The sequence below is a fragment of the Heptranchias perlo genome, chromosome 34 (assembly GCF_035084215.1).
Source record: "Heptranchias perlo isolate sHepPer1 chromosome 34, sHepPer1.hap1, whole genome shotgun sequence".
In the NCBI taxonomy this organism is placed as follows: domain Eukaryota; kingdom Metazoa; phylum Chordata; class Chondrichthyes; order Hexanchiformes; family Hexanchidae; genus Heptranchias; species Heptranchias perlo.
Genome location: NC_090358.1, coordinates 6127559 through 6152494, shown reverse-complemented (window position 1 = coordinate 6152494; position 24936 = coordinate 6127559). Strand labels below are relative to the sequence as shown.

The 24936-nt window shown below is 46.5% G+C and overlaps 1 protein-coding gene across 1 annotated transcript in view; it reads left to right on the top strand.

The window, feature by feature from the left end:
- LOC137301577 (integrin alpha-11-like) overlaps positions 1–24936 on the top strand; it is a 104449-nt gene that overhangs the window by 13232 nt on the left and 66281 nt on the right. The window contains exons 3-10 of the mRNA XM_067971131.1: positions 7388–7497; positions 8088–8179; positions 13614–13728; positions 13917–14044; positions 16491–16639; positions 21127–21277; positions 22408–22573; positions 23811–23884. Coding sequence (XP_067827232.1) covers positions 7388–7497; positions 8088–8179; positions 13614–13728; positions 13917–14044; positions 16491–16639; positions 21127–21277; positions 22408–22573; positions 23811–23884 — 985 coding nt within the window. The remainder of the gene's footprint in view (positions 1–7387; positions 7498–8087; positions 8180–13613; positions 13729–13916; positions 14045–16490; positions 16640–21126; positions 21278–22407; positions 22574–23810; positions 23885–24936) is intronic.

Here is a 24936-nt window from a genome sequence, read left to right as displayed (position 1 = left end):
GATGATCTACACTGTGGCCCTACACCCTTCATCTAGCTTTCTCAATTTAAGTCTACCAACCTCAGAGAAAGTGCTCCCTGTCATTTAGAGCAAGTACAATTCTCTGGCTCTATTTGTCTCGCAACACGCTCCATGTGAGCGAGTGATACTTGACCTCTCATTTTGGATATCTAAAGAAGGTTCTTCCCTCCCTCTCGTGGCTGCCAAGTTCCGTTATGTGCCTGATTTATGTGTCTGATCAGGAAAGGTCAGACATGGAAGAGAAGCCAAGAAGCAGCAGTGGCTTCAGTTCTCTTCACTAGTTGCATTCTGGTTGCGCTTTGCTTCACTCTGCTCTGCTGCTATTCTTTACCAAATTCTTGGACGATTGTCATGTCTTGAGAAAACAATTACAAGAGCTTTAAAAACAAAAGCGTTCCCATCTGTAAGCTGCACATAATCTGAGTCAGTGATGGTACAAATAAGAGTGCAAATTCAGAGCAGCAAAGTTTAAATATAAGCGCTTAACTTATTACTGTACTTCGCCTGTTATTTTTACACAGCTGTTAACTCATTTACTTTAAACTGGTAGGTTGCACGTAGTTGGAAGAGCAATGAGGGGGGATTTTAACCCTGCCTGCCTGGTGAAAACCGAAGTGCCTGTCTGTTCAGTTGATAGGCCCGTTTTAACATGAGAACCGGGGTCCTATGGATGGAACTGGTTGAAACACCACGCACTCTCACTGAGAGAAGGGTCGTTTGAAGGCTGACATGACCACAATCCCTGTTTAAAGTGCACACGACTTGTATGTGAAATTGAAGCTACCCCACTGAGCCGGACTGAGTGATGCAGTGGGTTAGACGCTAGCCTTTCACATCTGGGATTTGGAATCCAGCCCAGGCTGACTGGATGAAAGTCTCCTCCTGCCAGCTGTAAGTGTCTTATGTTTGGGTATCCAGTTCCGTTTCTGGTGGGTGGGTACAAGTTCACAGCACAAATGAGTGCAGAACTTGGCACAAGTTGCTATCAACATTGGCAGTCCCACTCACAAAGGTCACGAGAACAACTGCTGCAGAAATGGAAATGTCACTTTGATACAGATGTTGCATTACCATGCAAGTCGACCCTGCAAAGTCCTCCTCACTAACATCTGGGGACTTGTGCCAAAATTGGGATAGCTGTCCCACAGACTAGTCAAGCAACAGCCTGACATAGCCATACTCACAGAATCATACCTTTCAGCCAACGTCCCAGACTCTTCCATCACCACCCCTGAGTATGTCCTGTCCCACCAGCAGGACAGACCCACCAGAGGTGGCGGTACAGTGATATACAGTCAGGAGGGAGTGGCCCTGGGAGTCCTCAACAATGACTCCGCACCACATGAAATCTCATGGCATCAGGTCAAACATGGGCAAGGAAACCTCCTGCTGATTACCACCTTCTGCCCTCCCTCAGCTGATGAATCAGTCCTCCTCCATGTTGAGCACCACTTGGAGGAAGCACTGAGGGTAGCAAAGGCACAGAATGTACTCTGGGTGGGGAACTTCAATGTCCATCACCAAGAGTGGCTCGGTAGCACCACGACTGATCGAGCTGGCCGAGTCCTGAAGGACATAGCTACCAGACTGGGCCTCCGTCAGGTGGTGAGCGAACCAACACGAGGGAAAAATCTACTTGACCTCGTCCTCACAAATCTACCTGTCGCAGATGCATCTGTCCATGACGGTATTGGTAGGAGTGACCACTGCACAGTCCTCATGGAGACAAAGTCCCGTCTTCGCACTGAGGACATCATCCAACGTGTTGTGTAGCACTACCACCGTGCTAAATGGGATAGATTCAGAACAAATCCAGCAGGTCAAAACTGGGCATCCATGAGGAGCTGTGGGCCATCAGCAGCAGCAGGATTGTATTCCAGCACAATCTGTAACCTCATGGCCTGGCAAATTCCTCACTCTACCAATCCCAACCATCTTCAGCTGCTTCATCAATGACCTTCCCTCCAACATAAGATCAGAAATGGGGATGTTCGCTGATGATTGCACAGTGTTCAGTCCCATTCGCAACCCCTCAGATAATGAAGTAGTCCCTGCCCGCATGCAGCAAGACCTGGACAACATTCAGGCTTGGGCTGATAAGTGTCAAGTAACATTCGCGCCAGACAAGTGCCAGGCAATGACCATCTCCAACAAGAGAGAATCTAACCACCTCCCCTTGACATTCAACAGCATTACCATCGCTGAATACCCCACCATCAACATCCTGGGGGTCACCATTGACCAGAAACTTAACTGGACCAGCCACATAAATACTGTGGCGACAAGATCAGGTCAGAGGCTGGGTATTCTGCGGTGAGTGACTCACCTTCTGACTCCCCAAAGCCTTTCCACCATCTACAAGGCACAAGTCAGGAGTGTGATGGAATACTCTCCACTTGCCTGGATGAATGCAGCTCCAACAACACTCAAGAAGCTCGACACCATCCAGGACAAAGCAGCCCGCTTGATTGGCACCCCATCCACCACCCTAAACATTCATTTTGTGAGATCTTGCTGTGCAGAGAATGGCTGCTGCATTTGCCTGATAACAACAATCATTGTACTCCAAAATAACTCAAAGTATGTGAAGCTATATGTCATGTTTCTGGGAGATGTGATAAGCAGGGATTTGATAGAATAAATAAGGAGTAACTGTTTCCATTGGCAGGAGGGTCGGTAACCAGAGGACACAGATTTAAGATAATTGGCAAAAGAACCAGAGGGGAGATGAGGAGAATTTTTTTCCCGCAGCGAGTTGTTATGATCTGGAATGTACTGCTTGCATATATACTGGAAAAGGGAAAATTTGCTGGGTTATGGTGAAAGAGCGGGGGAGTGGGACTGATTGGATGGCTCTTTCAAAGGGTTGGCACAGGCCAAATGTGTCGTTTCCAGCAGATTGTCGGTGGGACACAATTCAGTTGGGGCTGAAACCCACTCTCTGTCTGAAACTCTATAACTGTCGATAATCAGATTGCAGCTCCTCCGTTGGACAGGAACGTGGAAACCACATGTAGCTGAGGCATGTCCCACCCAACAATAATTATTCCTAATCACAGCTAGGATCAAGAGCCAAGCTCTCACCAGTACCACAGCCATAAATCCACAGTATTGTCCAAAATAACCAAGGAGTATGGGGTTATCTAGGAGATTCCCTTTTCTTTGAAGCAAGTAAGTATTTTTTCCCCTGGGATCTTTTAGTGCCATTGTCAGGCAAGCTGCTGTTGTTGTTTCATAAGCCTCAGTTTAACATCTCATCCAAAAGACGGCACCTCTGACAATGCAGCGCTCCCTCAGTGTTGCACTGGAGTGTCAGCCTAGATTACATGCTCAAGTCTCTGGAGTGGGGCTTGAACCCATGATCTTCAGAGCTCAGAGGCGAGAGTGCTACCCACTGAGGCACGGCTGACATCGTCAAATGAGAGAAGAGGCTACAGAAACTGGGAATGTATACACTAAAGGATAAAAGAGATCTTATTGAGGTATTTAAGATTGTATGGGGTATAGATAAATTAAACCCTAATAATACATTTAACATAATCAACCTCGGAAGAGGGAAGGTTTCATTACTTTATACAGAGGGCAGTGGAAGCGGGCAGTGTTGGCAAATTCCAAAAGGAGCCAGATCGATATTTGTCAGAGAAATTGATTGAGGGATTTGAGAGCTGGGGCCAGCCACACTGACTCTACATTCCTACAATCTGCATGTCAAGTTCATACTGTCGCACCTGGAACGCATTTCTCAGGTTGGATGAAATTCTACACATGGAAAATTGTTCCATTTCCAGCACTGACATCATTCAAAAAAAAATGTCAAACTTTGCTGAAAATAAAGGATGAAATTGAATTGTTGAACCAGCAGGAAAATACAGTTTAAGTCCCATGAGGGGCACGGAGGGTGAGGAGTACACACAGTGAAGGGTACACATGGCAAGGTACACACAGCAAGGGGCATGGACAGTGAGGGGCACGGACGGTGAGGGGTACACACAGTGAAGGGTGCACCTGGCAAGGTACACACAGCAAGGGGCATGGACAGTGGGGGGCACAGACGGTGAGGGGTACACACAGTGAAGGGTACACATGGCAAGGTACACACAGCAAGGGGCATGGACAGTGGGGGGCACGGATGGTGAGGAGTACACACAGTGAAGGGTACACATGGCAAGGTACACACAGCAAGGCACATGGACAGTGAGGGGCACGGAGGGTGAGGGGTACACACAGTGAAGGGTACACATGGCAAGGTACACACAGTGAGGTATGTGAAATTTCTTGCTAAGCTATTTAAGTGAAATAAGGGTTTCTGTTGACATTCTAATGCTTAGAGTTATTTCGTTTGGGCAGCACTGTATTTACACAGCTGAGTCGATGGAGTCCAATGTCTTTTTTGTAAATATATCTTTCAACTTCTAAGTTAGCTTCAAATGCCAAGCAGAAACTATTTATAAGATACATAGCGTAATGCTGCCCTGAGCTGCTCTCATTCGGAATCCTGTTGATCCAGACTGTGCTGGAAAGTCATTATGGTTAAAGCTGAGGAAGGTTCCCAACAGAGAATTGGATTAGGATTTCTTTTCACTGCTGATGGGCCTCAGTCTGGTTTAGAGAAAAACATTTTTCCTTGGAAAAATACTTAAAGGGAAACTGTAGCTGTTTTATGAAGATGTTTGATCAGAGGCTCGTAGACCTATATTACACCTTCATTACAGAGGTATGAGCCCTGATTTTAAAGGGGGAGTGCGAGCCCCAGAGCTAAGTATACACTGTGAGGGGTGCGCATGGTGGAGGGGTGCGCATGGTGAAGGGGACGCACGGTGAGGGGTACACATGGTGAAGGGGACGCACGGTGAGGGGTACACATGGTGAAGGGGACGCACGGTGAGGGGTACACATGGTGAAGGGGACGCATGGTGAGGGGTACACATGGTGAAGGGGACGCATGGTGAGGGGTACACATGGTGAAGGGGACGCATGGTGAGGGGTGCGCTTGGTGAGGTACACTAAATACAACAAATGTTGTCTTATTTTCTACTAATTTCTCCCGGTCCCGGCCAGATCCACTACCTGGCTGGCGGGAGCAGGAATTCGGGCAATAGGAGGCCACAGCCGGGGACCAGTGGGAATGGTCCCCGGGCAGTCAGGTAAGTGGTGAGGATGGAGGGGGGTGCCTTGTACGCGATCGAGAGGGAGCCTGAAGCAAGGGAGGCCCAAGTCTTACTTGTGAGGCCCCGAGGAGCACTCCTGGCCCAACAAGGAAACCTAAAATAAAATGTAATAACTTACCTGCCTGGGCCTCTTCTGGGCCTGCAATTCCCCCTCCCGGCAGGTCTGGCCCAATGGAGAATCCGTCACTGCTCCCCCTCCCCGGCTCAGGGACATCATCGGGACCCGATCTGCATATTTAAAGAAGGATCCTGCTCCCTTCCTGTGAGTGTCCAGTTCGCTCGCTCAAAAGAGCGAGTTAACAGCAGGAACACGGCAGGAAAGCAGTGGGATCAGAGTGGGGGGTAAGTGACTGCCCTCATTTTAATTGCCTTCCACCAGGCCCGGGATGTGGGGGGAGTTAAAATCGGGCCCATGGAGTCAAATGCAAAAAACATGCAGACTTTTTTAGCCTGAAAGTTTTTTAGCCTTTCACTTCTGGGACCAGGGTTTAAATCCAGCCTGAGACTGTATGGCTAAAGGGTTCCATCTGAAATGTGTTGTGACCCCATGTCCATCGGGAATTGGGCTGAAGCTGCCCAAACTCATTTTACATCATTATTTTTATTCATCTCCTATTATAATTTTTGTTCCAGTTTTGGGCCTCTTTCCATTAATATAGTTTTTAATTCCATGTTTTGATGGGGCTAGACTCCAGTTGAGCTTACTAATATGCTGAGTTTTTTAAAAATCATTTTTTATGATGAGTTTTGTGCCCCTCGAGGTGGGGAATGGAACCTTTGCCTATTTCAGGTGTCAGCATCAAACACTGCAAAGTCAGACACAGCACAAGTAGATGCACAGTAAAGCTCCCTCTACAACGTACCTCAATAAACTACAGAAGAACATCCATTGCCACACCAGTGGGTCATTTTCTCCAATTCCCACACCAGAGATGACTCTCTGAGTGAGACTGCCAATTAGTGCCAAATTCAGGGCATACCCGCTAGAATCTTGTTTCAAGCTACCTGAACGTAGTTTTATTGGCACAATGGAGGACGTTTTGACTTTGGGCGATGGCAGGATGCGGGCGATATTGGATCAGCCGCCCGCCATACTTCTCTCCCCATTTTAATTTCCGTTGAAGTCAATCGGGAGAGTCGTATATCGGGCGAATGATCTGATTTCGCCCGTTTTCAACATCACACAAAGTCAGAATTACCCCCCAACAATTAAACAGCATCACGTCATACTTCTTGAATGAGCAGTTCTGTCCACCTCACAAAATTGGTGGGCACTTTTTTGCCAAACATAAAGCCTGCTGGGCACACATTTACATATTTAAAGTTATCCTCCACTGCGGTTTGAGCGAGCTGAACAGGTTGGTTTATGTCTCCACCAGGAAACTCACCATCACTTTGCCACAGGATAAATGGTGCCCAAAGTATTCACGATGCCAATTCTTAACCTGTACCAAGCAGCCAATTACCTGAGGTTAAAGGTTGGATCTCACCTATAAGCAGCTCACGTTCTTCACAATATCAAAATGCAGCATCGTGTTAATAATCAAGTGCCTTTGAGAGAACAAACTTTGATCCAGTGAAATAAGCAGTCGACCCCACCGAAAACACTTGGAGCACTGTGCACGGTTCTGGGCTCATATTACAAAAAGGATATAGAGGCACTGGAGAAGGTGCAAAAAAAGATTTACTAAGAGGTTATACGTATCAAGAAAGATTGAACGGGCTGGGGCTTTTTTCTCTAGAAAAGAGAAAGCTGAGGGGTGACCTGATAGAGGCCGTTAAAGATTATGAAGGGGTTTGATAGGGTAGACAAAGAGGTGTTTTCAAAGTGGGGCAGACCAAAACTAGGGCCATAGATAAAAGATAGTCCCTAATAAATCCAATAGGGGATTCAAGAGAAACTTCTTTACACAGAGAGTGGTTAGACTGTGAAACTTGTTACTACAAGGAGTAGTTGAGGCGAATAGCATAGAAGCATTTAAGGGGAAGCCAGATAAACACATGAGGAAGAAGGGAATAGAAGGTTATGCTGATAGGGTGAGATGAAGTAAGGTGGGAGGAGGCTCATGTGGAGTATAAACACCGGCATAAACCAGTTGGGCCGAATGGCCTGTTTCTGTGCTGTACATTCTATGTAATTCTACGCAACATTCTCACAAATCCAGATGAATCTGTTTTTATCTCCTGCTCTGTGCTAGGCTTCTAGTTGGTGCCCCATGGGCTGGTGTTGGAAATAAAAAGACCGGAGATGTATACCGATGTCCGGTGAAGAACCAGACGAGCTACGGATGTGGGAAACTTAATCTAGGTATTGTATGTCATTGATAATCATAAAACAGTCAACTGTGTTGAAAAATCCCTCTTCAAAATGAATGACCCGGTAACTTTGCAAGGTTCCAATCTTAGTTCACTGGGCCACCCATCAGTTTGTAGAAGTTGAAAGTACAAAACACTCTAAGTCAAGTAATCCCCCAATGGAATCATCAGTAAGTGCACCGCATTGTGTGGTACTAAACCACGTAAAGGTCCCAGATACAATTCTTTGTCCATGCTGTTAAGGTGCTACATTCGGTCTCAGTGCCCTGGGACTAGAGGGGAGGCGGAATTAGCTGAAATTCTGGCTCATGTCCACCGTCCAGTTACCCCCTGCCAAAAAGTGCACTTGGTGAGGACAGGATTAGGATTGGCCATCCACAGTCGAATAGCCTGTCAATAGTGCTATAGAGGGCAGTGGGTAATGGTCACTTGGGTGGGTAATGGAGACTGCCTAGCCATATCCCTGGATGAGCGATTGGGGAGAAAATTGGAATTAAAGAGAGACCCTGGACAAGAGCCTCTTAAAGCAAACCACTGCTGGTTTCAGGCTTATCTAATTTACTGCTATTTTATTCACACAAGGAAGAGTATCCCTCCCTTTCGTGTCGGAGCATAAAGACAATATGCGGCTTGGGATGACTTTAACCAGTAACCCCACGGACCACTCCTTTGTGGTAAGGAATGGCTGTCGTTTTTTTGAAATATTGTTATAAGGAAAGAAAGAACTTGCATTAATAACGTACCTTCCACAGATGTCCCAACAAATTACTTTTGAAGTGTAATCACTGTTGTAACGTAGGAAACGCAGCAACCAATTTGCACACAGCAAGATCCCACGAACAGCAATGTGATGACGACCAGTGATGTTGGTTGAGGGATAAATATTGGCCAGGACACCGGGGAGAACTCCCCTGCTCTGCTCCAAAATAGTGCAGTGGGATCTTTTACATTCACCTGAGAGGGCAGACGGGGCCTCAGTTTAACGTCTCATCCCAAGAGATGGCATCTCCAACAGTGCAGCACTCCCTCAGTGTCGGCCTAGGTTTTGTGCTCAAGTCTCTGGAGTGGGACTCGAACCTACAACCTTCTGACTCAAAGGCAAAAATCTCTGAGCCCAGCTGACACTGTAAATAGTTGCACTCACAAAAAAAAATGAATGTGGTAATCTACAGCATCCATTAATAACGCTTTTATGGACAAAATAAATCTGCTACTGCAGTATTCATTAATATCTTTTGTTACATAGTAATTACGTTATGGGGTAAATTATGATTCAACACGCCTAGCATTGAGCTTTTTGCATTAGTGGTTCATATGGGGATTAGAGGCTAGGGGTCACCACAGCCGATTTTGGCCTACACAATTTCCCATCCATTAATTTTATTGTTACAGGAAATCCATGGTACTTTGAGCGTGCTCTTTATCCATCACATCTGTCTGTGCTAGCCATCCAGCTGTTCGAAATGTCAATTAGTGTACTGGTTCCAGACTAAACAAATGGGACTAAATCAGTGTCACAGAATTAATTTAACTAAGTAATGGGACAGGGTAACAGGAGAGGGAAAGCAACTGATTAATCAGCCAATTACAGTGCAGCAGCGCATGGGGGTGGGTTGTAAGAATCAGCTGGTTATAGAATCATTTGGATTTACTGGCCACAATTCAACAATACTTGGCGAGGGCTGTATTTGACCATGGGGGGTCTCACAGCTGGGCCCCGATCCTGTCCTCGCCCAACGTCCACGTAGTTTTCAGTCGGAGTCACTGCTGGAACTGCCATCCTTCGGATGAGACAATAAGCCAAGGTCCTGTCGTCCTGTTCGGGTGGGCGTTAGGAATCCCAAGGTGCTGCTCAAAGGGCAGGGAGTTCTCCCGATGTGCCGACCGACATCCAACTCTCAACCAACACCACCGGGGGGAAAAAAAAAGTTTAACCAGTCGCCCACCTTGTTGATGTTTGCAGGAATTGCTGGTGCAAAAAAAAAAGCCGCCATTTTGCCTCCATATCAAAGGTCACTGGGGTAGATCTTGACTTTGTGGCGATATTGTATAGCAGGCGAATCAGCAGCCATTTTACATCTCTCCCGATCTTTATTTCCACTGACGTCATCGGGAGAGATGTAACACGGGCTGCCGACTCGCTGTTACCCGTTTCACACCATCGCCACAACATTTTGAGACCCACCTCGGTGTGTGAAGGGCTTGTGAGAGGTTTTGAACAATGTGAAAGTGCTATCGAAAGGCAAGTGTCTTTCTAGGAAATAAACGTTGTTGTAAACACTCCTCCACAACGGCCAATGATATTGATTCCTTTATAATTACTCTCTTATTCATGAGGTGCTTTTCCTTTAACAAAACAATCTTGCCAACAAGATTCCCTCCAATTTTCTTTCCCTCTCCTTAAAAGTGCTGACTCTTTTTAGTGTAACAGTTCCACGAGCATCAGATGCCCTCTGGTACTTGCCCAAGTGACCTTGCTTCCGGTGTAAGTCTTGAGAGGGAATGTTGGAGGGCTGTTCCACCACCGAGTGCATCACAGCCAAGCCCAATCCCCAACATCCATGTAACTTCCGATAGGAGTCGATGGATAAACAATCGGGAACTGAAATCCTAGCTGGAATTTCCGCTCCCTGGCCCAAAGGGGATTGAAACCAATTGTAACAGTATAAACTGTGGCCTTGGTCTGACAGCAGCTGGCTCAGCACGGACCAGAGGCTGAACCTGGCACATTACTAGAACTGTATCCCTCAGTGCCACCCCGGGTGCTGCCTTTGCCAACTGAACCATCGGATCCGGTTCCAAAATCCGATTGACTTCAATACAGGCCATTTCTTTCCATCCACTCCTGCAGTTTTTTTTTTGTTGAAATATTTATTTAAACGCTGAGGGTTCCTGATTCCTGACAGAGTAACGCAGCTGAACCAACATCAGCTAATGCTGTCATTAATCCAGGGTGTTTCAGCTCTGTGTGTGTGTGTGTGTGTGTGTTAGTTCAGTTGACTAGTAAAGCTGGAATTGTTCTCCTTTGATCAGAGGCGGTTAAGGGCAGATTTAATAGAGGTGCTCAAAATTATGAGGGGTTTTGATAGAGTAAATAGGGAGAAACTGTTTGCAGTGGCAGGAGGGTCAGCAACCAGAGGACACAGATTTAAGATACTTGGCAAAAGAACCAGAGGGGAGATGAGGAGACATTTTTTACACAATGTGTTGTTACGATCGGGAGTTGCTTAACAGCAATAACTTGCATTTATATAGCGCCATTAACGTCCCAAGTATTACCAAACAAAATTTGACACCAAGCCACATAAGGAGATATTAGCACAGGTGAGCAAAAGCTTAGTCAAAGAGGTAGATTTTAAGGAGCGTCTTAAAGGAGAAGAGAGAGGTGGAGAGGCAGCGAGGTTTAGGGAAGGAATTCCAGAGCTTAGGACCGAGGCAGCTGAAGGCACGGCCACCAATGATCGAGCGATTAAAATCGGGGATGCGCAAGGGCCAGGATTGGAGGAGCGCAGAGATCTCGGAAGGTTGTAAACCTGGAGGAGGTTACGGAGATTGGGAGGGGCGAGGCCACGAAGTATTTGAAAACAAGGATGAGAATTTTAAAATCGAAGCATTCCCGGACCGGGAGCCAATGTAGGTCAGCGAGCACAGGGAGTGATGGGTGAAATCTTTGATCAAATTTTTGGTCGCCTGTCCTAATATCTCCTTACGTGACTCGGTGTCAAACTTAACTTGATTATTTTCCTGTGAAGCGCCTTGGGACATTTCACTACGTTAAAGGTGCTATATAAATGCAAGTTGTTGTTGATGTATTAAGAAAATCTGTGCTAAGTTAGCTGATCTCAGCCGGGCTGGTGATGGGGGTGCGTGGCCAAGAGAGAGAAGAAACAGTGTTCCAGCTCCTGATCACAAACCAGTTACTGCTTCTGAAAAGTGCCCATTAGGCTCGGACTGGGCTGTGATGCCTCCTCACTGCTCATATTAAAAAATGACCATTTTTAGCACTGACCTCAGGCAGCCTCTCTCTCCGTGTGGACGGAGCTCCTCTCATTGATAGTTGGTCACAGTCTCTGAATATAGATTTACATATTTGTTTACCCAATTAAAAAAACATTTTCCTTGACGATTACTCCAGAATAAAATCACAGGTCGGGGAATTCCTCGGAGCAGCTCCCGTTCTGCCAGCATTACTCCGATGGCAGTGCGGCGGAATCATGCTTCCGGCAAAGTAACGCCCGCAGATCGGGAGCGGCTCCGAGGAATTTCCTAGCCGTAGAGACAGAGGATGAAATGAGAAGCGGGAGCAGACCTGCTAATGCTGCACAACATTCTTATCCTTTGCCTGTTTGCACAAGGGCAAGACTCCAATGAGGCTCTGCTCTTATGAACTGGGTAGGAGCCAGAGGGAAGACCTCGGTCTCAGGTACCCTGCAGATTAAAAGGAGGCCGACCAACTCTTGTACTCAGCGGTCGTCTCATCAGGGAGATCGCGATCTCCAGACCTTTCTCCTGAGGATCACAATCGCTGACCCACATCGGCTCCCAGTCCGGCAGTGCCTCGATTTTAAAATTCTCATCCTTGTTTTCAAATCCCCCCATGGCCCTCGCCCCTCCCTGTCCCTGTAACCTCCTCCAGCCCTACAACCCTCCGAGATCTCTGCGCTCCTCCAATTCTGGCCTCTTGCGCATCCCCGATTTTCATCGCTCCACCATTGGTGGCCATGCCTTCAGCTGTCTGGGCCCTAAGCTCTGGAGTGCCCTCCCTAAACCTCTCTACCTCTCTCTCCTCCTTAAAACCTACCTCTTTGACCAAACTTTTGGTCATCTGTCCTAATACCTCCTTATATGGCTTGGTGTGAACTTTTGTTTGATAATCGCTCCTGTGAAGCGCCTTGGGACGTTTTACTACGTTAAAGGCGCTATATAAATGCAAGTTGTTGTTGTTGCATCTGTACCAGTATTTCTCTTGCTTTCTCTCAAAAGAGAGAGAAAACAAGGAAATGCCTTAGAGGTGGATCTATCCCATCATTCATAGTAATAGTGAAAGCCCTCCATTAAAACCGCAGGCTTTAAACCCAAATAATGTGGAACGTATTTTAAACACTCAATGATGTTATAATTTAATTGTTATTCGTGTTGTGTTGCTCCATCGGGCATGTCTGTTTATTTTGAACTCATTGTTTGGTTATTGTACTGGTGGTGCCCAAGGGCACTTGCTGGAACAATTTTATGTTACCGTTTGGTGACATTGGGGCAACTTAGTGTCACCCCTACAGGTCAATTCAAAAAAGGCTTAAACCCAAGAAAAAATACTTGCAACAGGGTCACTTGGCTTATTTCAGGTGCATCAATATCCCTTACAGCAAATTCAGCGCCTAATAATAGCATCCGTGTTGAGGTTGACATAGGAACAGGAGTAGGTCATTCAGCCCCTCGAGCCTGTTCGGCCATTCAATGAGATCACGGCTGATCTGTATCCTAACTCCATCCACCCGCCTTGGCTCCATATCACTTAATACCATTGGCTAGCAAAAATCTACTCATCTCCAATTTAAAATAATTAATTGAGCTAGTGTCTACTGCTTTTTGTGGGAGAGAGTTCCACACGTCTACCACCCTTTGTGTGAAGAAGTGATTCCTAACTTCTTTCCTGAATGGCCTGGCTCTGATTTTAAGGTTATGTCCCCTTGTCCTAGACTCCCCCACCAGTGAAAAAAGTTTCACTCTATCTACCCTATCAATTCCTTTCAAAATCTTAAAAACCTCAACCAAATCACCCCATAACCTTCTATATTCCAGGGAATACAAGCCTAGTTTATGTAATCTCTCCTCATAGTCTAACCTTTGGAGCCCTGGTAACATTCTGATGAATCTGCACTACATTCCTCCCAAGGCCAATATATCCTTTCTAAGGTGCAGTGCCCAGAACTGTACACAGTGCTCCAGATGTGTTCTAACCAGGGCTTTGCATAGCTTTGTATAATGGTGACTGACACGTCTTGTAAAAGTTTACGAAGTAGAAATGACTGTGCGATTAGTGTCAGAATTCCAGCCCAAGTGCTCATTCAGGTTTTGTTTTTTCTTCTTCCCTTCCTGCTTTCTCCACAGACCTGCGGCCCCCTCTGGTCCCACGAGTGCGGAAGCTCTTACTACAGCACGGGGATCTGCTGCAAGATCAGCTCCAACTTCAAAAGTGCCCGAGCCTTCGCTCCCGCCATCCAGCGTACGAGCACTCGCCTTCAGCTCGCATGCCTGCTTAAGTAGTTAAAGGAACACAGCTTTCCGCCTGTGTCGCATAATCTGCTTTCGGTCAGAGGAATTAATAATAGACGCTCGGTTTGAAAAGCATGCAAAAGCAAAAACCAACACACAAGACGTGGCATTGACTTTTTGACTTGCTTCTCTCCACAGGTTGTGAGACGTACATGGACATTGTGATTGTTTTAGATGGCTCCAACAGTATTTATCCCTGGTACGAAGTCCAGAACTTCCTTATAAACATTCTGAAGAAATTTTACATTGGACCCGGCCAGATACGGGTGAGCAGCAAAATGGGCACGAGTCCTTCCTGCTCGCAGTTAATCCACTGTGGAGTTTTTAAACTCATCAGTAAAATGGGTCTTGTCACTTCAGATATGAGTTTTGCAATGAGCAGCTCCGCAGGCATTAAAGACTGAGATTGTTATTTGTTATTTATATTAATGATTTGGATGAGAATTTAGGAGGCATGGTTAGTAAGTTTGCAGATGACACCAAGATTGGTGGCATTGTGGACAGTGAAGAAGGTTATCTAGGATTGCAACGGGATCTTGATAAATTGGGCCAGTGGGCCGATGAATGGCAGATGGAGTTTAATTTAGATAAATGTGAGGTGATGCATTTTGGTAGATCGAATCAGGCCAGGACCTACTCCGTTAATGGTAGGGCACTGGGGAGAGTTATAGAACAAAGAGATCTAGGAGTACAGGTTCATAGCTCCTTGAAAGTGGAGTCACAAGTGGATAGGGTGGTGAAGAAGGCATTCAGCATGCTTGGTTTCATTGGTCAGAACATTGAATACAGGAGTTGAGATGTCTTGTTGAAGTTGTACAAGACATTAGTAAGGCCACACTTGGAATACTGTGTACAGTTCTGGTCACCTTATTATAGAAAGGATATTATTAAACTAGAAAGAGTGCAGAAAAGATTTACTAGGATGCTACCGGGACTTGATGGTTTGACTTATAGGGAGAGGTTGGATAGACTGAGACTTTTTTCCCTGGAGAGTAGGAGGTTTAGGGGTGATCTTATAGAAGTCTATAAAATAATGAGGGGCATAGATAAGGTAGATAGTCAAAATCTTTTCCCAAAGGTAGGGGAGTCTATAACGAGGGGGCATAGATTTAAGGTGAGAGGGGAGAGATACAAAAGGGTCCAGAGGGGCAATTTTTTCACTCAAAGGGAGGTGAGTGTCTGGAACGAGCTGCCAGAGGCAGTAGTAGAGGCGGGTACAATTTTGTCTTTTAAAAAGCATTTGGACAGTTACATGGGTAAGATGGGTATAGAGGGATATGGGCCAAGTGCAAGCAATTGGGACGAGCTTGGTGGTATAAACTGGGCGACATGGACATGTTGGGCCGAAGGGCCTGTTTCCATGTTGTAAACTTCTATGATTCTATGATTCTATACAGTGTGGTACTGAGCCCGACGCACTCGGAGAGTCCCTGGTCCGATCTCTGACCCATGCTGAGCTTGTGGACGTCAGCCAGGCTGGCACCTGGGGCTCTTTTCTTTTTATTCATTCTCTGGATGCGGGCGTTACTGGCAAGGCCGGCATTTATTGCCCATCCCTAGTTGCCCTTGAGAAAGTGGTGTTGGGCTGCCTTCTTGAACCGCTGCAGTCCGTGTGGTGAAGGTGTTCCCACAGTGCTGTCCGATGTTGGCCTGAGCACCACTGGAAGATCAGCCAAGGTTTCCCCTTTTAATCACTGACCAGCGACCCCACACCCCCGACTAGAAAGTGTGCGAATGTGGGTGTGGATGAGGAGGATAGGATCAGAATCAAACTGCCCAACGACACCCACGCTCTGGGATCACACATCATAGACACTTGGGGGAAATACAGGAGTAGTCCCTGTCTTACCCCTGTATCCGCCAGCACCTTCAGGTAAGGAGGGACAAAAATTAGGGAAGAAAATCCACAATAGTTGGCAGAGTAAGGAGACTTCCAACCCGTCAGTTCAGGCTCGATTTAAACCCATGTCCCAGAGGTGCAAGGACAGTCTGTCAACTCATTGCAGCACCCAGCAAGAATTATCACTGATCATAAACTTCACGTTCTTAGCTTGGATTACTAGGTTCAAGAAGGAACTTTACCATAAAGACCCCTTTTTAATAATGAACCAATTTACAAAGAAACAAGTTTAACTTGAATCACTTCTAAAACAAAATAGAAAATTTCAGAAATATGCTGCACCTCTGTCCGCACTGTAACAGTCTTATGCTTTAGGGTTCATTAAAAACAGGATTTATTGATAAAGAAATAGATTTATTAAGATTTAAAGCACTACACATAAAGCAGCTCACTGCTTGCCGACAAATTCCATCTGGCAGACTGACTTGTACAGTCTGGATTGAACAAGTTGTCCAATTGCAACTTTGGTACTGGTGTTAAGGGGACGTCTTGAAATTACACCATCAAACTGATGTGTTGGAGTCGATTTTAACCCCTAATTTTCGGGCAAGCAGGTGGAGTGCAAAACGCACTCTGCGGCCTAGATTTCAGGCTCAGGGGGATTTTGGCTCCCCGCCCGGGGCCTCGGCTACAATGCCACCGGTCAGCTGTGCACCCGAAACGGGCAGAAAAGCAGCCGCTGGCCGGGAGAGGAAATTCAGGCGGCCGGCACGATGGGGAAGGCCCAGAGAGAGAGAGAGGGAGAGGGAAGGAAGGGGGCAGTGTCTGATGCTTTTCCCCGGGGCCTTATACCCGTTCCACTTGTTCCGCAGCTTGCAATCGTGCAATACGGAGAGACCGCCGTTCACGAATTTGAGCTGAAGGACTACAGGTCGGTTACTGATGTCGTCGAAGCCGCAAGGAACATTGAACAGCGAGGAGGCACAGAAACAAACACAGCGCACGGCATCGAGATCGCACGGTAATGGCACTCAAACCCCATTCGAATTCAGGAACAGATGGGTAAGAGACATGGGAGATGGGGTAACGTCAACCTAATGCCCCCAACGGGAAACTGACGGGATCGGGTCAGACGCCCGATTGTGCACCCCGAGTTTGGGTAAAATGACCCCCCAGTGAAGAATTCAACAGGCACTTGCCTAGATTAATACTCCACCCATGACCTAAACACAGTTCAGAAGATTGTGGAACTGTTAAATACCTGACCCAATTTTGGGTCAAAAGTTTTTCAGGCATCCTGGGTGAGGGGAGGGGGGAGGGGCGGCGCAGGGGTTAGTCCCCGAAATTATGCCTCGTTGCGCCCGTTTTCTCCCCCATAAACCCTGCGCAATGAGGTCCAATTTCTACCCCTCAGTGTCCAGGCTCATACGTGCAGAATGGTCACTTAGGTGAGATACTGAGGGAGGAGTGACTTTTGTATCCCGGGTTGGTTTTCATCTTCACTGCCTGGATGGTGATCTGGCGGACTGGACCTCATGCCCATTGTACAACCCGCTCAAGTCAATGGAATGAAAATCAGGCAGGTTCTGTTAAACAGATGGGTGATTGGTTCTACCTGATAACCGCCCAAGCGGTAAAGACAAAAATATACCCCCATGTTTTTTAATTCCTTACCGGGCTTCCCCAGTACTAGGTCTCGGGAAGGAACAGGCCCCTTGAGGCCTCCTCCGTTGGTTTCAGCTTCCATGCCTTTTCTCTTGCTCTGCTCCTGCCCCTTGCTCTCTGCTTTCCATTTCCCTGCTCCCTCTCCTCAGCCTTGGCCCTTGATGTTCTAAACTGGGTAGCCTGGTGGTGAAGGCTAGAATACTAGAGCCTGGTCTTCAGTTGCTTCCAAGCCTTTATTCACAGAGCTCCACATTACACACACCACACCCTAGATCAGCTCTCTTATAAATGGATACAAGAGAGTCCGCAATTGATACACACCATCTGAATACAATTAACATTAATTGATATAAATCACTTGGATACAATTAACACCTGATTCCCCCTATCCTGATTCCCCCCTATCCTGATTTCCCCCTATCCTGCTTCCCTTCCCAGGCCTCTGAGCCATCGTCTCTTCCTGCTCCAAGCCCTCTGCCCACCTCCTGTTCCGAGGCCTCTGCCCGGCACCAGGAGGTGGGCAGTATCCCAGGGGAAAACCCACTCGCGGTAAGGGAGGAAGCCACAGCTACACTGGCACACTGGAACCACCCCACGACTGCAGCTCACCCAGTAAAATGGTGCCAGCCCATTTCCATTTGCGAGGCAAGCCCTGAAGAAATCTCCTGTTCAGGGGCAGGTAATCCAAGTACAAACTTTTGCCCAATGAGTCTTATTGAACCAAGTGTTGCCAACTCTGGTTGGACGTATTCCTGGAGGTTTCATCATGTGACCTTCCACTTACAATCCCCTCCCAGCCAAGTCAAACAGCACTTTTCATCATTTCCAATAATTTTAAAACTAATAAACAAAACTTTTCAAAGAAATTTTTTTTTAAAAACAATTACTTTTACTGTCCCTATGATGTTTCCCCTGAGTTGCTCGCAGCAGTGTCCAGGAGATTAATCTTTAGTTCCTGGAGATTCCAGGACAATCCTGGAGGGTTGGCAACCCTAAATTGAACCAGTTCATCGCAGCGCCGCCTTCTCCCAGCTGGATTTCTCCCCATCCCCCAAACCCTCCTTGATTTATGTTCCTTCGCATGTACTGCGGTTCACTCCATTAATCCCTCATTAACAACCCACAATCACATAAACCAAACCTGAGAATCTGCCCCAAGGCTATATGTTTATACAAGGGAACAAGTCATGTGCCAGTTCGCTTCAACAACACATGTCATTTTGGCTGCATAATTTTCCTAATGAGCTGCCTAACTGTCAGTTACTTAATAATGTTTGCTCACGTGAAATAAATTAATTACTCTGCTGCATTTTACAGATTAATGCACTTTTGTACATATTTACATAACTGACCTGCTTGCATTGGAGACGGTTCTGCAGTACCGTGTCTGCCTGTATTCCCATTTACACTCGGGAGCTGGGGTGGTGGGGGGGGGAGATTCTGAATCCATTGGCTGGACATTGGGTCATTTGAACATGTGGAGTTGCTGAAAGGTTTTACCATTGTAGTTCATGACCTTCCTCTGTCCCTCTCCATTCTTTCACCCTCAGGCCTCCGATCTGCTCCCCAATCCCATGCTTCTGTTCAGCTCCTCCTTTCCAGTTCCCACACCTCCACCACTGTGCCACACACCACTGAGGCCTCGAATTATCCTATTGATTGGCTCAAGACTCTGTGTGAAACCCCAATGATTTTCTTTTGGAATTTCAAAATCGAGGTGAAGGTGCTGCTCCTGATGGAGTCAGCTGTGGCTTGGTGAGTAGCACTCTCACCTCTGAGCTGGAAGCTTCTGGGTTCAAGTCCCACTCCAGAGAAGTGAGTGCAAAATCTAGGCTGACAGTGCAGTACTGAGGGAGTGCTGCACTGCCAGAGGTGCCGTCTTTCAGATGAAACATTAAACCGATGCCCTGTCTGCCCTCTCATGTGGAAGTAAATGATCTCATGGTGCTATTTTGAAGAAGAGCAGGGGAGTTCTCCCTGGTGTCCTGCCAATATTTATCTCTCAAACAACATCACTAAAACAGATTACCTGGGCATTATCACATTGCTGTTTGTGGGACCTTGTTGTGCATGAATTGGCTGCCACGTTTCCTACATTACAACAGTGACTACACTTCAAAAATACTTAAATCAAAAGCAAAATACTGCGGATGCTGGAAATATAAAATAAAAACAGAAAATGCTGGAAATACTCAGCAAGTCAGGCAGCATCTGTGGAGAAAGAAACAGAGTTAACGTTTCAGGTCGAAGACTGTTCATCACTTCTGACGAAGGGTCATCGACCTGAAACGTTAACTCTGTTTCTCTCTCCACAGATGCTGCCTGACTTGCTGAGTATTTCCAGCATTTTCTGTTTTTACTTCAAAAGTACTTAATTAGCTGTAAAACGCTTTGGGACGTCCCGAGGACATGAAATGCAGTGTAGGAATGCAATTCTTTCCTTCTTTTCTTTTCATGGAGGGTATCCCAGTTGAGTCCAGTCCTGTTCTTGCCTGACCGTTCACTTTCCAGCAGGGCTTGTTAGGTAGCAATCAGGAGCCGGACCCCAGGTGATTCCTTCCCCTCCCCTGCCCCCGCTCCCCCCCACCAACCCAGGGGAACTGAGGCCAATTCGAGAGTTCCAAGTACCACTCTCAGCTGAGATCAAGCCAACTTAAGGAGAGCCCTGCGATATTCAAGTTTAAGGTTGAAGCTGTCCGACTCCGGATTGGCTCGTGAATGGCCGGATTGTTCCCCGGTGGAAAGAACCAGATACTTTGATGGAAAATAAACCTGCCTGATCTTGTGCTTTCCTTTGCAATTCCACAGTGGTGACACTGGATGCTTTGGGTTAACTGTACTGCACACGTCCTGACCACAGGATTCCAAACTCACCCGAAATACACTGCAAGCATTTTCACTAGTGCTAATCTTGCAGATTTTTGGTGATCTCATAGTTATTGCCCATAATAACTGGTTGGAGATTCTCATTTTCCTATTTTTCCGTTATCGTTGGATGACAGTTAATGTAATATCTTAGGATATGAATAATACTCTTGCATCTTTTCGCCATTTCCGTCTTCTCCAGTTTATTTTGTGTTCATTGAGTGAGATCCAGTCCTGCTGTCCAAACAGTTATTGTATTATGTTTATAATTTTTTTTTAATGGTGAAAGTAAAGTGAAGGGCCATGGAGCAAAGTTTGAAAACTGCAAGAGGGAAGATGTAAATCGATAGTGATTAGCAGTCAAATTTGGGTTTTAAAAACCTGCAAAATGCACTGGGGAGAGAGGACTGAGTTCCATAATGTTGAGCTGTTCGGACAAAATAGGTTACAATCGGGAATTGTGATGAGTTTTGAAGCTAAATTCAGTGCTCCCGCACTCCCAACAGAGGGCTGCACTCGACGGGCGCATGGGTCCCATCAGTATTGTAGCCCCATCTCCACCCGTGCTCCCCTCATTCGCGACTCCCCATTTGGAGTGATGCGTAAAAAAAATTCTCCTCATCTCCCCTCTGGTGCTTTTGCTATATAGCAGACAATCGTGTCCGTGGGACGTCCTGAAACACTTCACAACCAATTAATTACTTTTGAAGTGTAGTCACTGTTATACAGTCAAACGCAGCAGTCAGTTTTGTGCACAGCAAGATCTTATAAACATCAAACAAGATGAACGAGCGGTTTATCTGTTTTTTTTTCTGATGGTGATGGTTGAGGGAGGAATGTTGCCCAGGAGATTGGGAGAACTCCTCTTCGAATTGTGCCATGGGAACCTGAACACTGATGTGAGCAGGCAGTGCCTTGGTTTAACATCTCGGCTGAAGGATGGCGAGTTTGAAGAGTGTTTTTCTTTATCTGCTTCAGCTCCGAGGCATTCAGCAGCAGGAGAGGAGCAAGACAAGAAGCCAAGAAAGTGATGATTGTCATCACCGACGGTGAATCCCACGACAGCCCGCACCTAAAGCAAGTGATTGAGGACAGCGAGCGAGACAACATTACCAGATATGCCATTGCGGTAAGCAGCCTACACAGCGCTGAATCCATTCTTAGACATAGTCGTGGCAGAGCTCCCTCACTGTGTTAGTGGCTATCGGTGTGTCATGCGGTGTGCGACTGAGCCAAGCAGAGAAGAAAGGTTCCAGGGTTAATCCTGGTCTTTTTTTTTTATTAGTTCATGGGATGTGGGCGTCGCTGGCGAGGCCGGCATTTATTGCCCATCCCTAATTGCCTTTGAGAAGGTGGTGGTGAGCTGCCTTCTTGAACCGCTGCAGTCCGTGTGGTGAAGGTTCTCCCACAGTGCTGTTAGGAAGGGAGTTCCAGGATTTTGACCCAGCGACGATGAAGGAACGGCGATATATTTCCAAGTCGGGATGGTGTGTGACTTGGAGAGGAACCTGCAGATGGTGGTGTTCCCATGAGCCTGCTGCTCTTGTCCTTCTTGGTGGGTAGAGGTCGCGGGTTTGGGAGGTGCTGTTGAAGAAGCCTTGGCGAGTTGCTGCAGTGCATCCTGTGGATGGTACACACTGCAGCTACTGTGCGCCAGTGGTGAAGGGAGTGAATGTTTAGGGTGGTGGATGGGGTGCCAATCAAGCGGGCTGCTTTATCTTAGATGGTGTCGAGCTTCTTGAGTGTTGTTGGAGTTGCACTTATCCAAGCAAGTGGAGAGTATTCCATCACACTCCTGATTTGTGCCTTGTAGATGGTGGAAAGGCTTTGGGGAGTCAGGAGGTGAGTCACTCGCCGCAGAATACCCAGCTTCTGACCTGCTCTCGTAGCCACGGTATTTATATGGCTGGTCCATATAAATACTGAGTTGGCCTGTCTCTCCCAGGGCTTCAACACCCTTGATTTAAAGAGGCGGAAAATCATCCAGGGTTCCAGCTCCTGATTGCTTTCCTGTTACAGCAGCTTGCACTTATATAGCGCCTTTAACGTAGTAAAACATCCCAAGGCGCACTTGTGTGGCTATCAGCTGAAGACAAGATTGGGTTCTGCTATGATGCTCCCCATGGTTGAATAGCCAGCCGACACTCACTGCCTGTCGGGAAGAATGGGCACCTGGAGGAGGTTCCTCCTCGGTCAGCGTCTTCAGGGAGAGAAGAGAAAATGTATTTATTTTAGTAAAAGCTTCATTCTGTGCTGTAGGTGCTTGGATATTACAACAGGAGAGGTATCAATCCAAGTGACTTCTTAAAGGAGATTAAATCTATAGCAAGCCACCCAGATGAAAAGCATTTCTTCAACGTCTCTGACGAGTCGGCCCTGAAGGATATTGTGGACGCACTCGGAGCACGAATCTTCAGCTTGGAAGGTAAACACTCTGCTTTGGTATTTCTGTGGGATTTTGTTGTACTTTTTTTTTAAAAAGAAAGAGCTTGCATTTATATAGCGCCTTTCACAATCTCAGGACGTCCCAAAGCGCTTCACAGCCAATGAAGTGCTTTTGAAGTGTAGTCACTGTTGTAATGTAGGAAACGCGGCAGCTAATTTGCGCACATCAAGATCCCACAAACAGCAATGTGACAATGACCAGATAATCTGATTTCAGTGATGTTGGCTGAGGGGTAATATTAACCAGGACACCGGGGAGAACGCTCCTGCTCTTCTTTGAAATAGTGCTGTGGGATCTTTTACGGCCACCTAAAAGGGCATAAGGGACCTCGGTTTAACGTCTCACCCAAAAGAAGGCACCACCGACAGTGCAGCACTCCCTCAATACTGCACTGGGAGTGTCAGTCTGGATTTTGTGCTCAAATCTCTGGAGGGGGACTTGAACCCACAATCTTCTGACTGAGAGGTAAGAGTGCTACCCACTGAGCCACGGCTGAAGACCAAGGAATATTTGATGAACATGTCTGACAAAAATAAATGTCACACTTTAGTCAGTTTTTGCAATGGCAAAGTAAAATGACAGTAAAGTCTTGCCGGGACTAGTCTTTCCTTTTTGTAACTTTTTTTTCTCCTCCTCTCCTGAAAGTACTGACTTATGCTGGGGTCAGACCTGTTGGTGCTAAAAGTCCTCCAGTACCTCACCCAAGTGGCCGAGTCTTTCAGCGGGAGAGGCACTCAGGTCTTCGGGACTCATTTTGCGCCTTCTATATTGGCTCCCGGGACTTCTGCTGCTGCACCAATCTGGAAATTCCCGTCAGCTACTGGCATTCCCACTGGCTGGCAGAGATCCCACCGGATCCACCCCCACCCCGAGCCAGGAAACTGAGCTGGAGTCAGGGCAGCAGATGGAAGTCCCACCCTACAGCTCAGGAAAATGCAGCCCACAATGTCACACCACTGCAGTAGGGGGCACTCTCTTGAGGTTAGGGTTATGGTACATTGTTGGGGCAGTGTAGAGGGAGCTTTACTCTGCATTTGATTCGCGCTCTACCTGACCTGGGAGTGCCTGACCTTGTTGGGTAAGAATAGAAACACCTTCTCTTCCCCATTCTGACACCCTTCACCTTGATCAGCACAAAAAATATAAATTTAACGAATGAGAATAGTAACTGGACATTTTAGGACTACTGAACATTTCCATCTTTTTTTAATGTTAGGAACCAATATTCAGAATGAAACATCTTTTCAACTGGAAATGTCACAAGCAGGATTTTCAACACATTTCGTGGAGGTAAGAAGTGTTAGAGTCAGCTCATTTTGTTTTTTTTCTCTTTGGTTTAGATTATATACATTTTAATCTGTCCTCACCCAACCTCCCTCTGTTGGTCAGTGCACTCACAGACCAAAAGATCCCAGGTTCAGTTGAGTTAGATGGTCTGTAGAAGATCAGCCATGATCTTATTGAATGGCGGAGCAGGCTCGAGGGGCCGTACGGCCTACTCCTGCTCCTTTTTCTTATGTTCTTATGTCTGAGTCAGGACTGCAATTGGGGTATAATTGATGTCAACACTCCTTGACTAAGGAGGTCAGAGACCAGCCAGGGAAAGAAAGGAAAGAACTTGCATTTATATAGCGCCTTTCACAACCTCAGGACGTCCCAAAGCACTTTACAGACAATGAAGTATTTTTGAAATGTAGTCACTGTTGTAATGTAGGAAACATGGTAACCAATTTGCACACAGTAAGGTCCCAGCAATGAGATACGGTGAGATGCAACAATGAGATGCAAACAGCAAAAAAGCAGGGTTCCCACTTCTGATTGCTATCCACTATTTCCTTGTTTTAAAATCCATGTGTGGAAGACAAGTGAGTCTTGGCTGTAATACCTCCTCCACCCCATGGTCACTAAGGCCTCTGACGCTCACTACATGGGATAAGCATTGGCCGATTGTCCTCTTAGCTGTGGGGTACCTGTGCCCAGGGAGCCATAGTCATCATGAAACAGCAACTTCAGCAGAGGGGGAGGCTAAAATGCAAAAAATGTTGAATTCACTAGTTAGATCTTTTGTGGTGATAAAGACTAATCTCTGCACATTGCACTCACAACACAGCCAATGAATGACCCACACATTCCCGTCATTTTTCTACATATTCGTGGGACTCACTCTTTAGAATTTCTGTGATAAAGTGGTTGAGAAATCAAGCTGTTTTGATGATATTTATTTTGGCCTTTTTGATTCTTGACTTAAGGCACAAATATTCAACTCATGACATCCAAAACCGCCTAATCTTCGAATCACAGAAATATCTGCACCATTGTGCTAAAGCTGAAAATAAATCTTA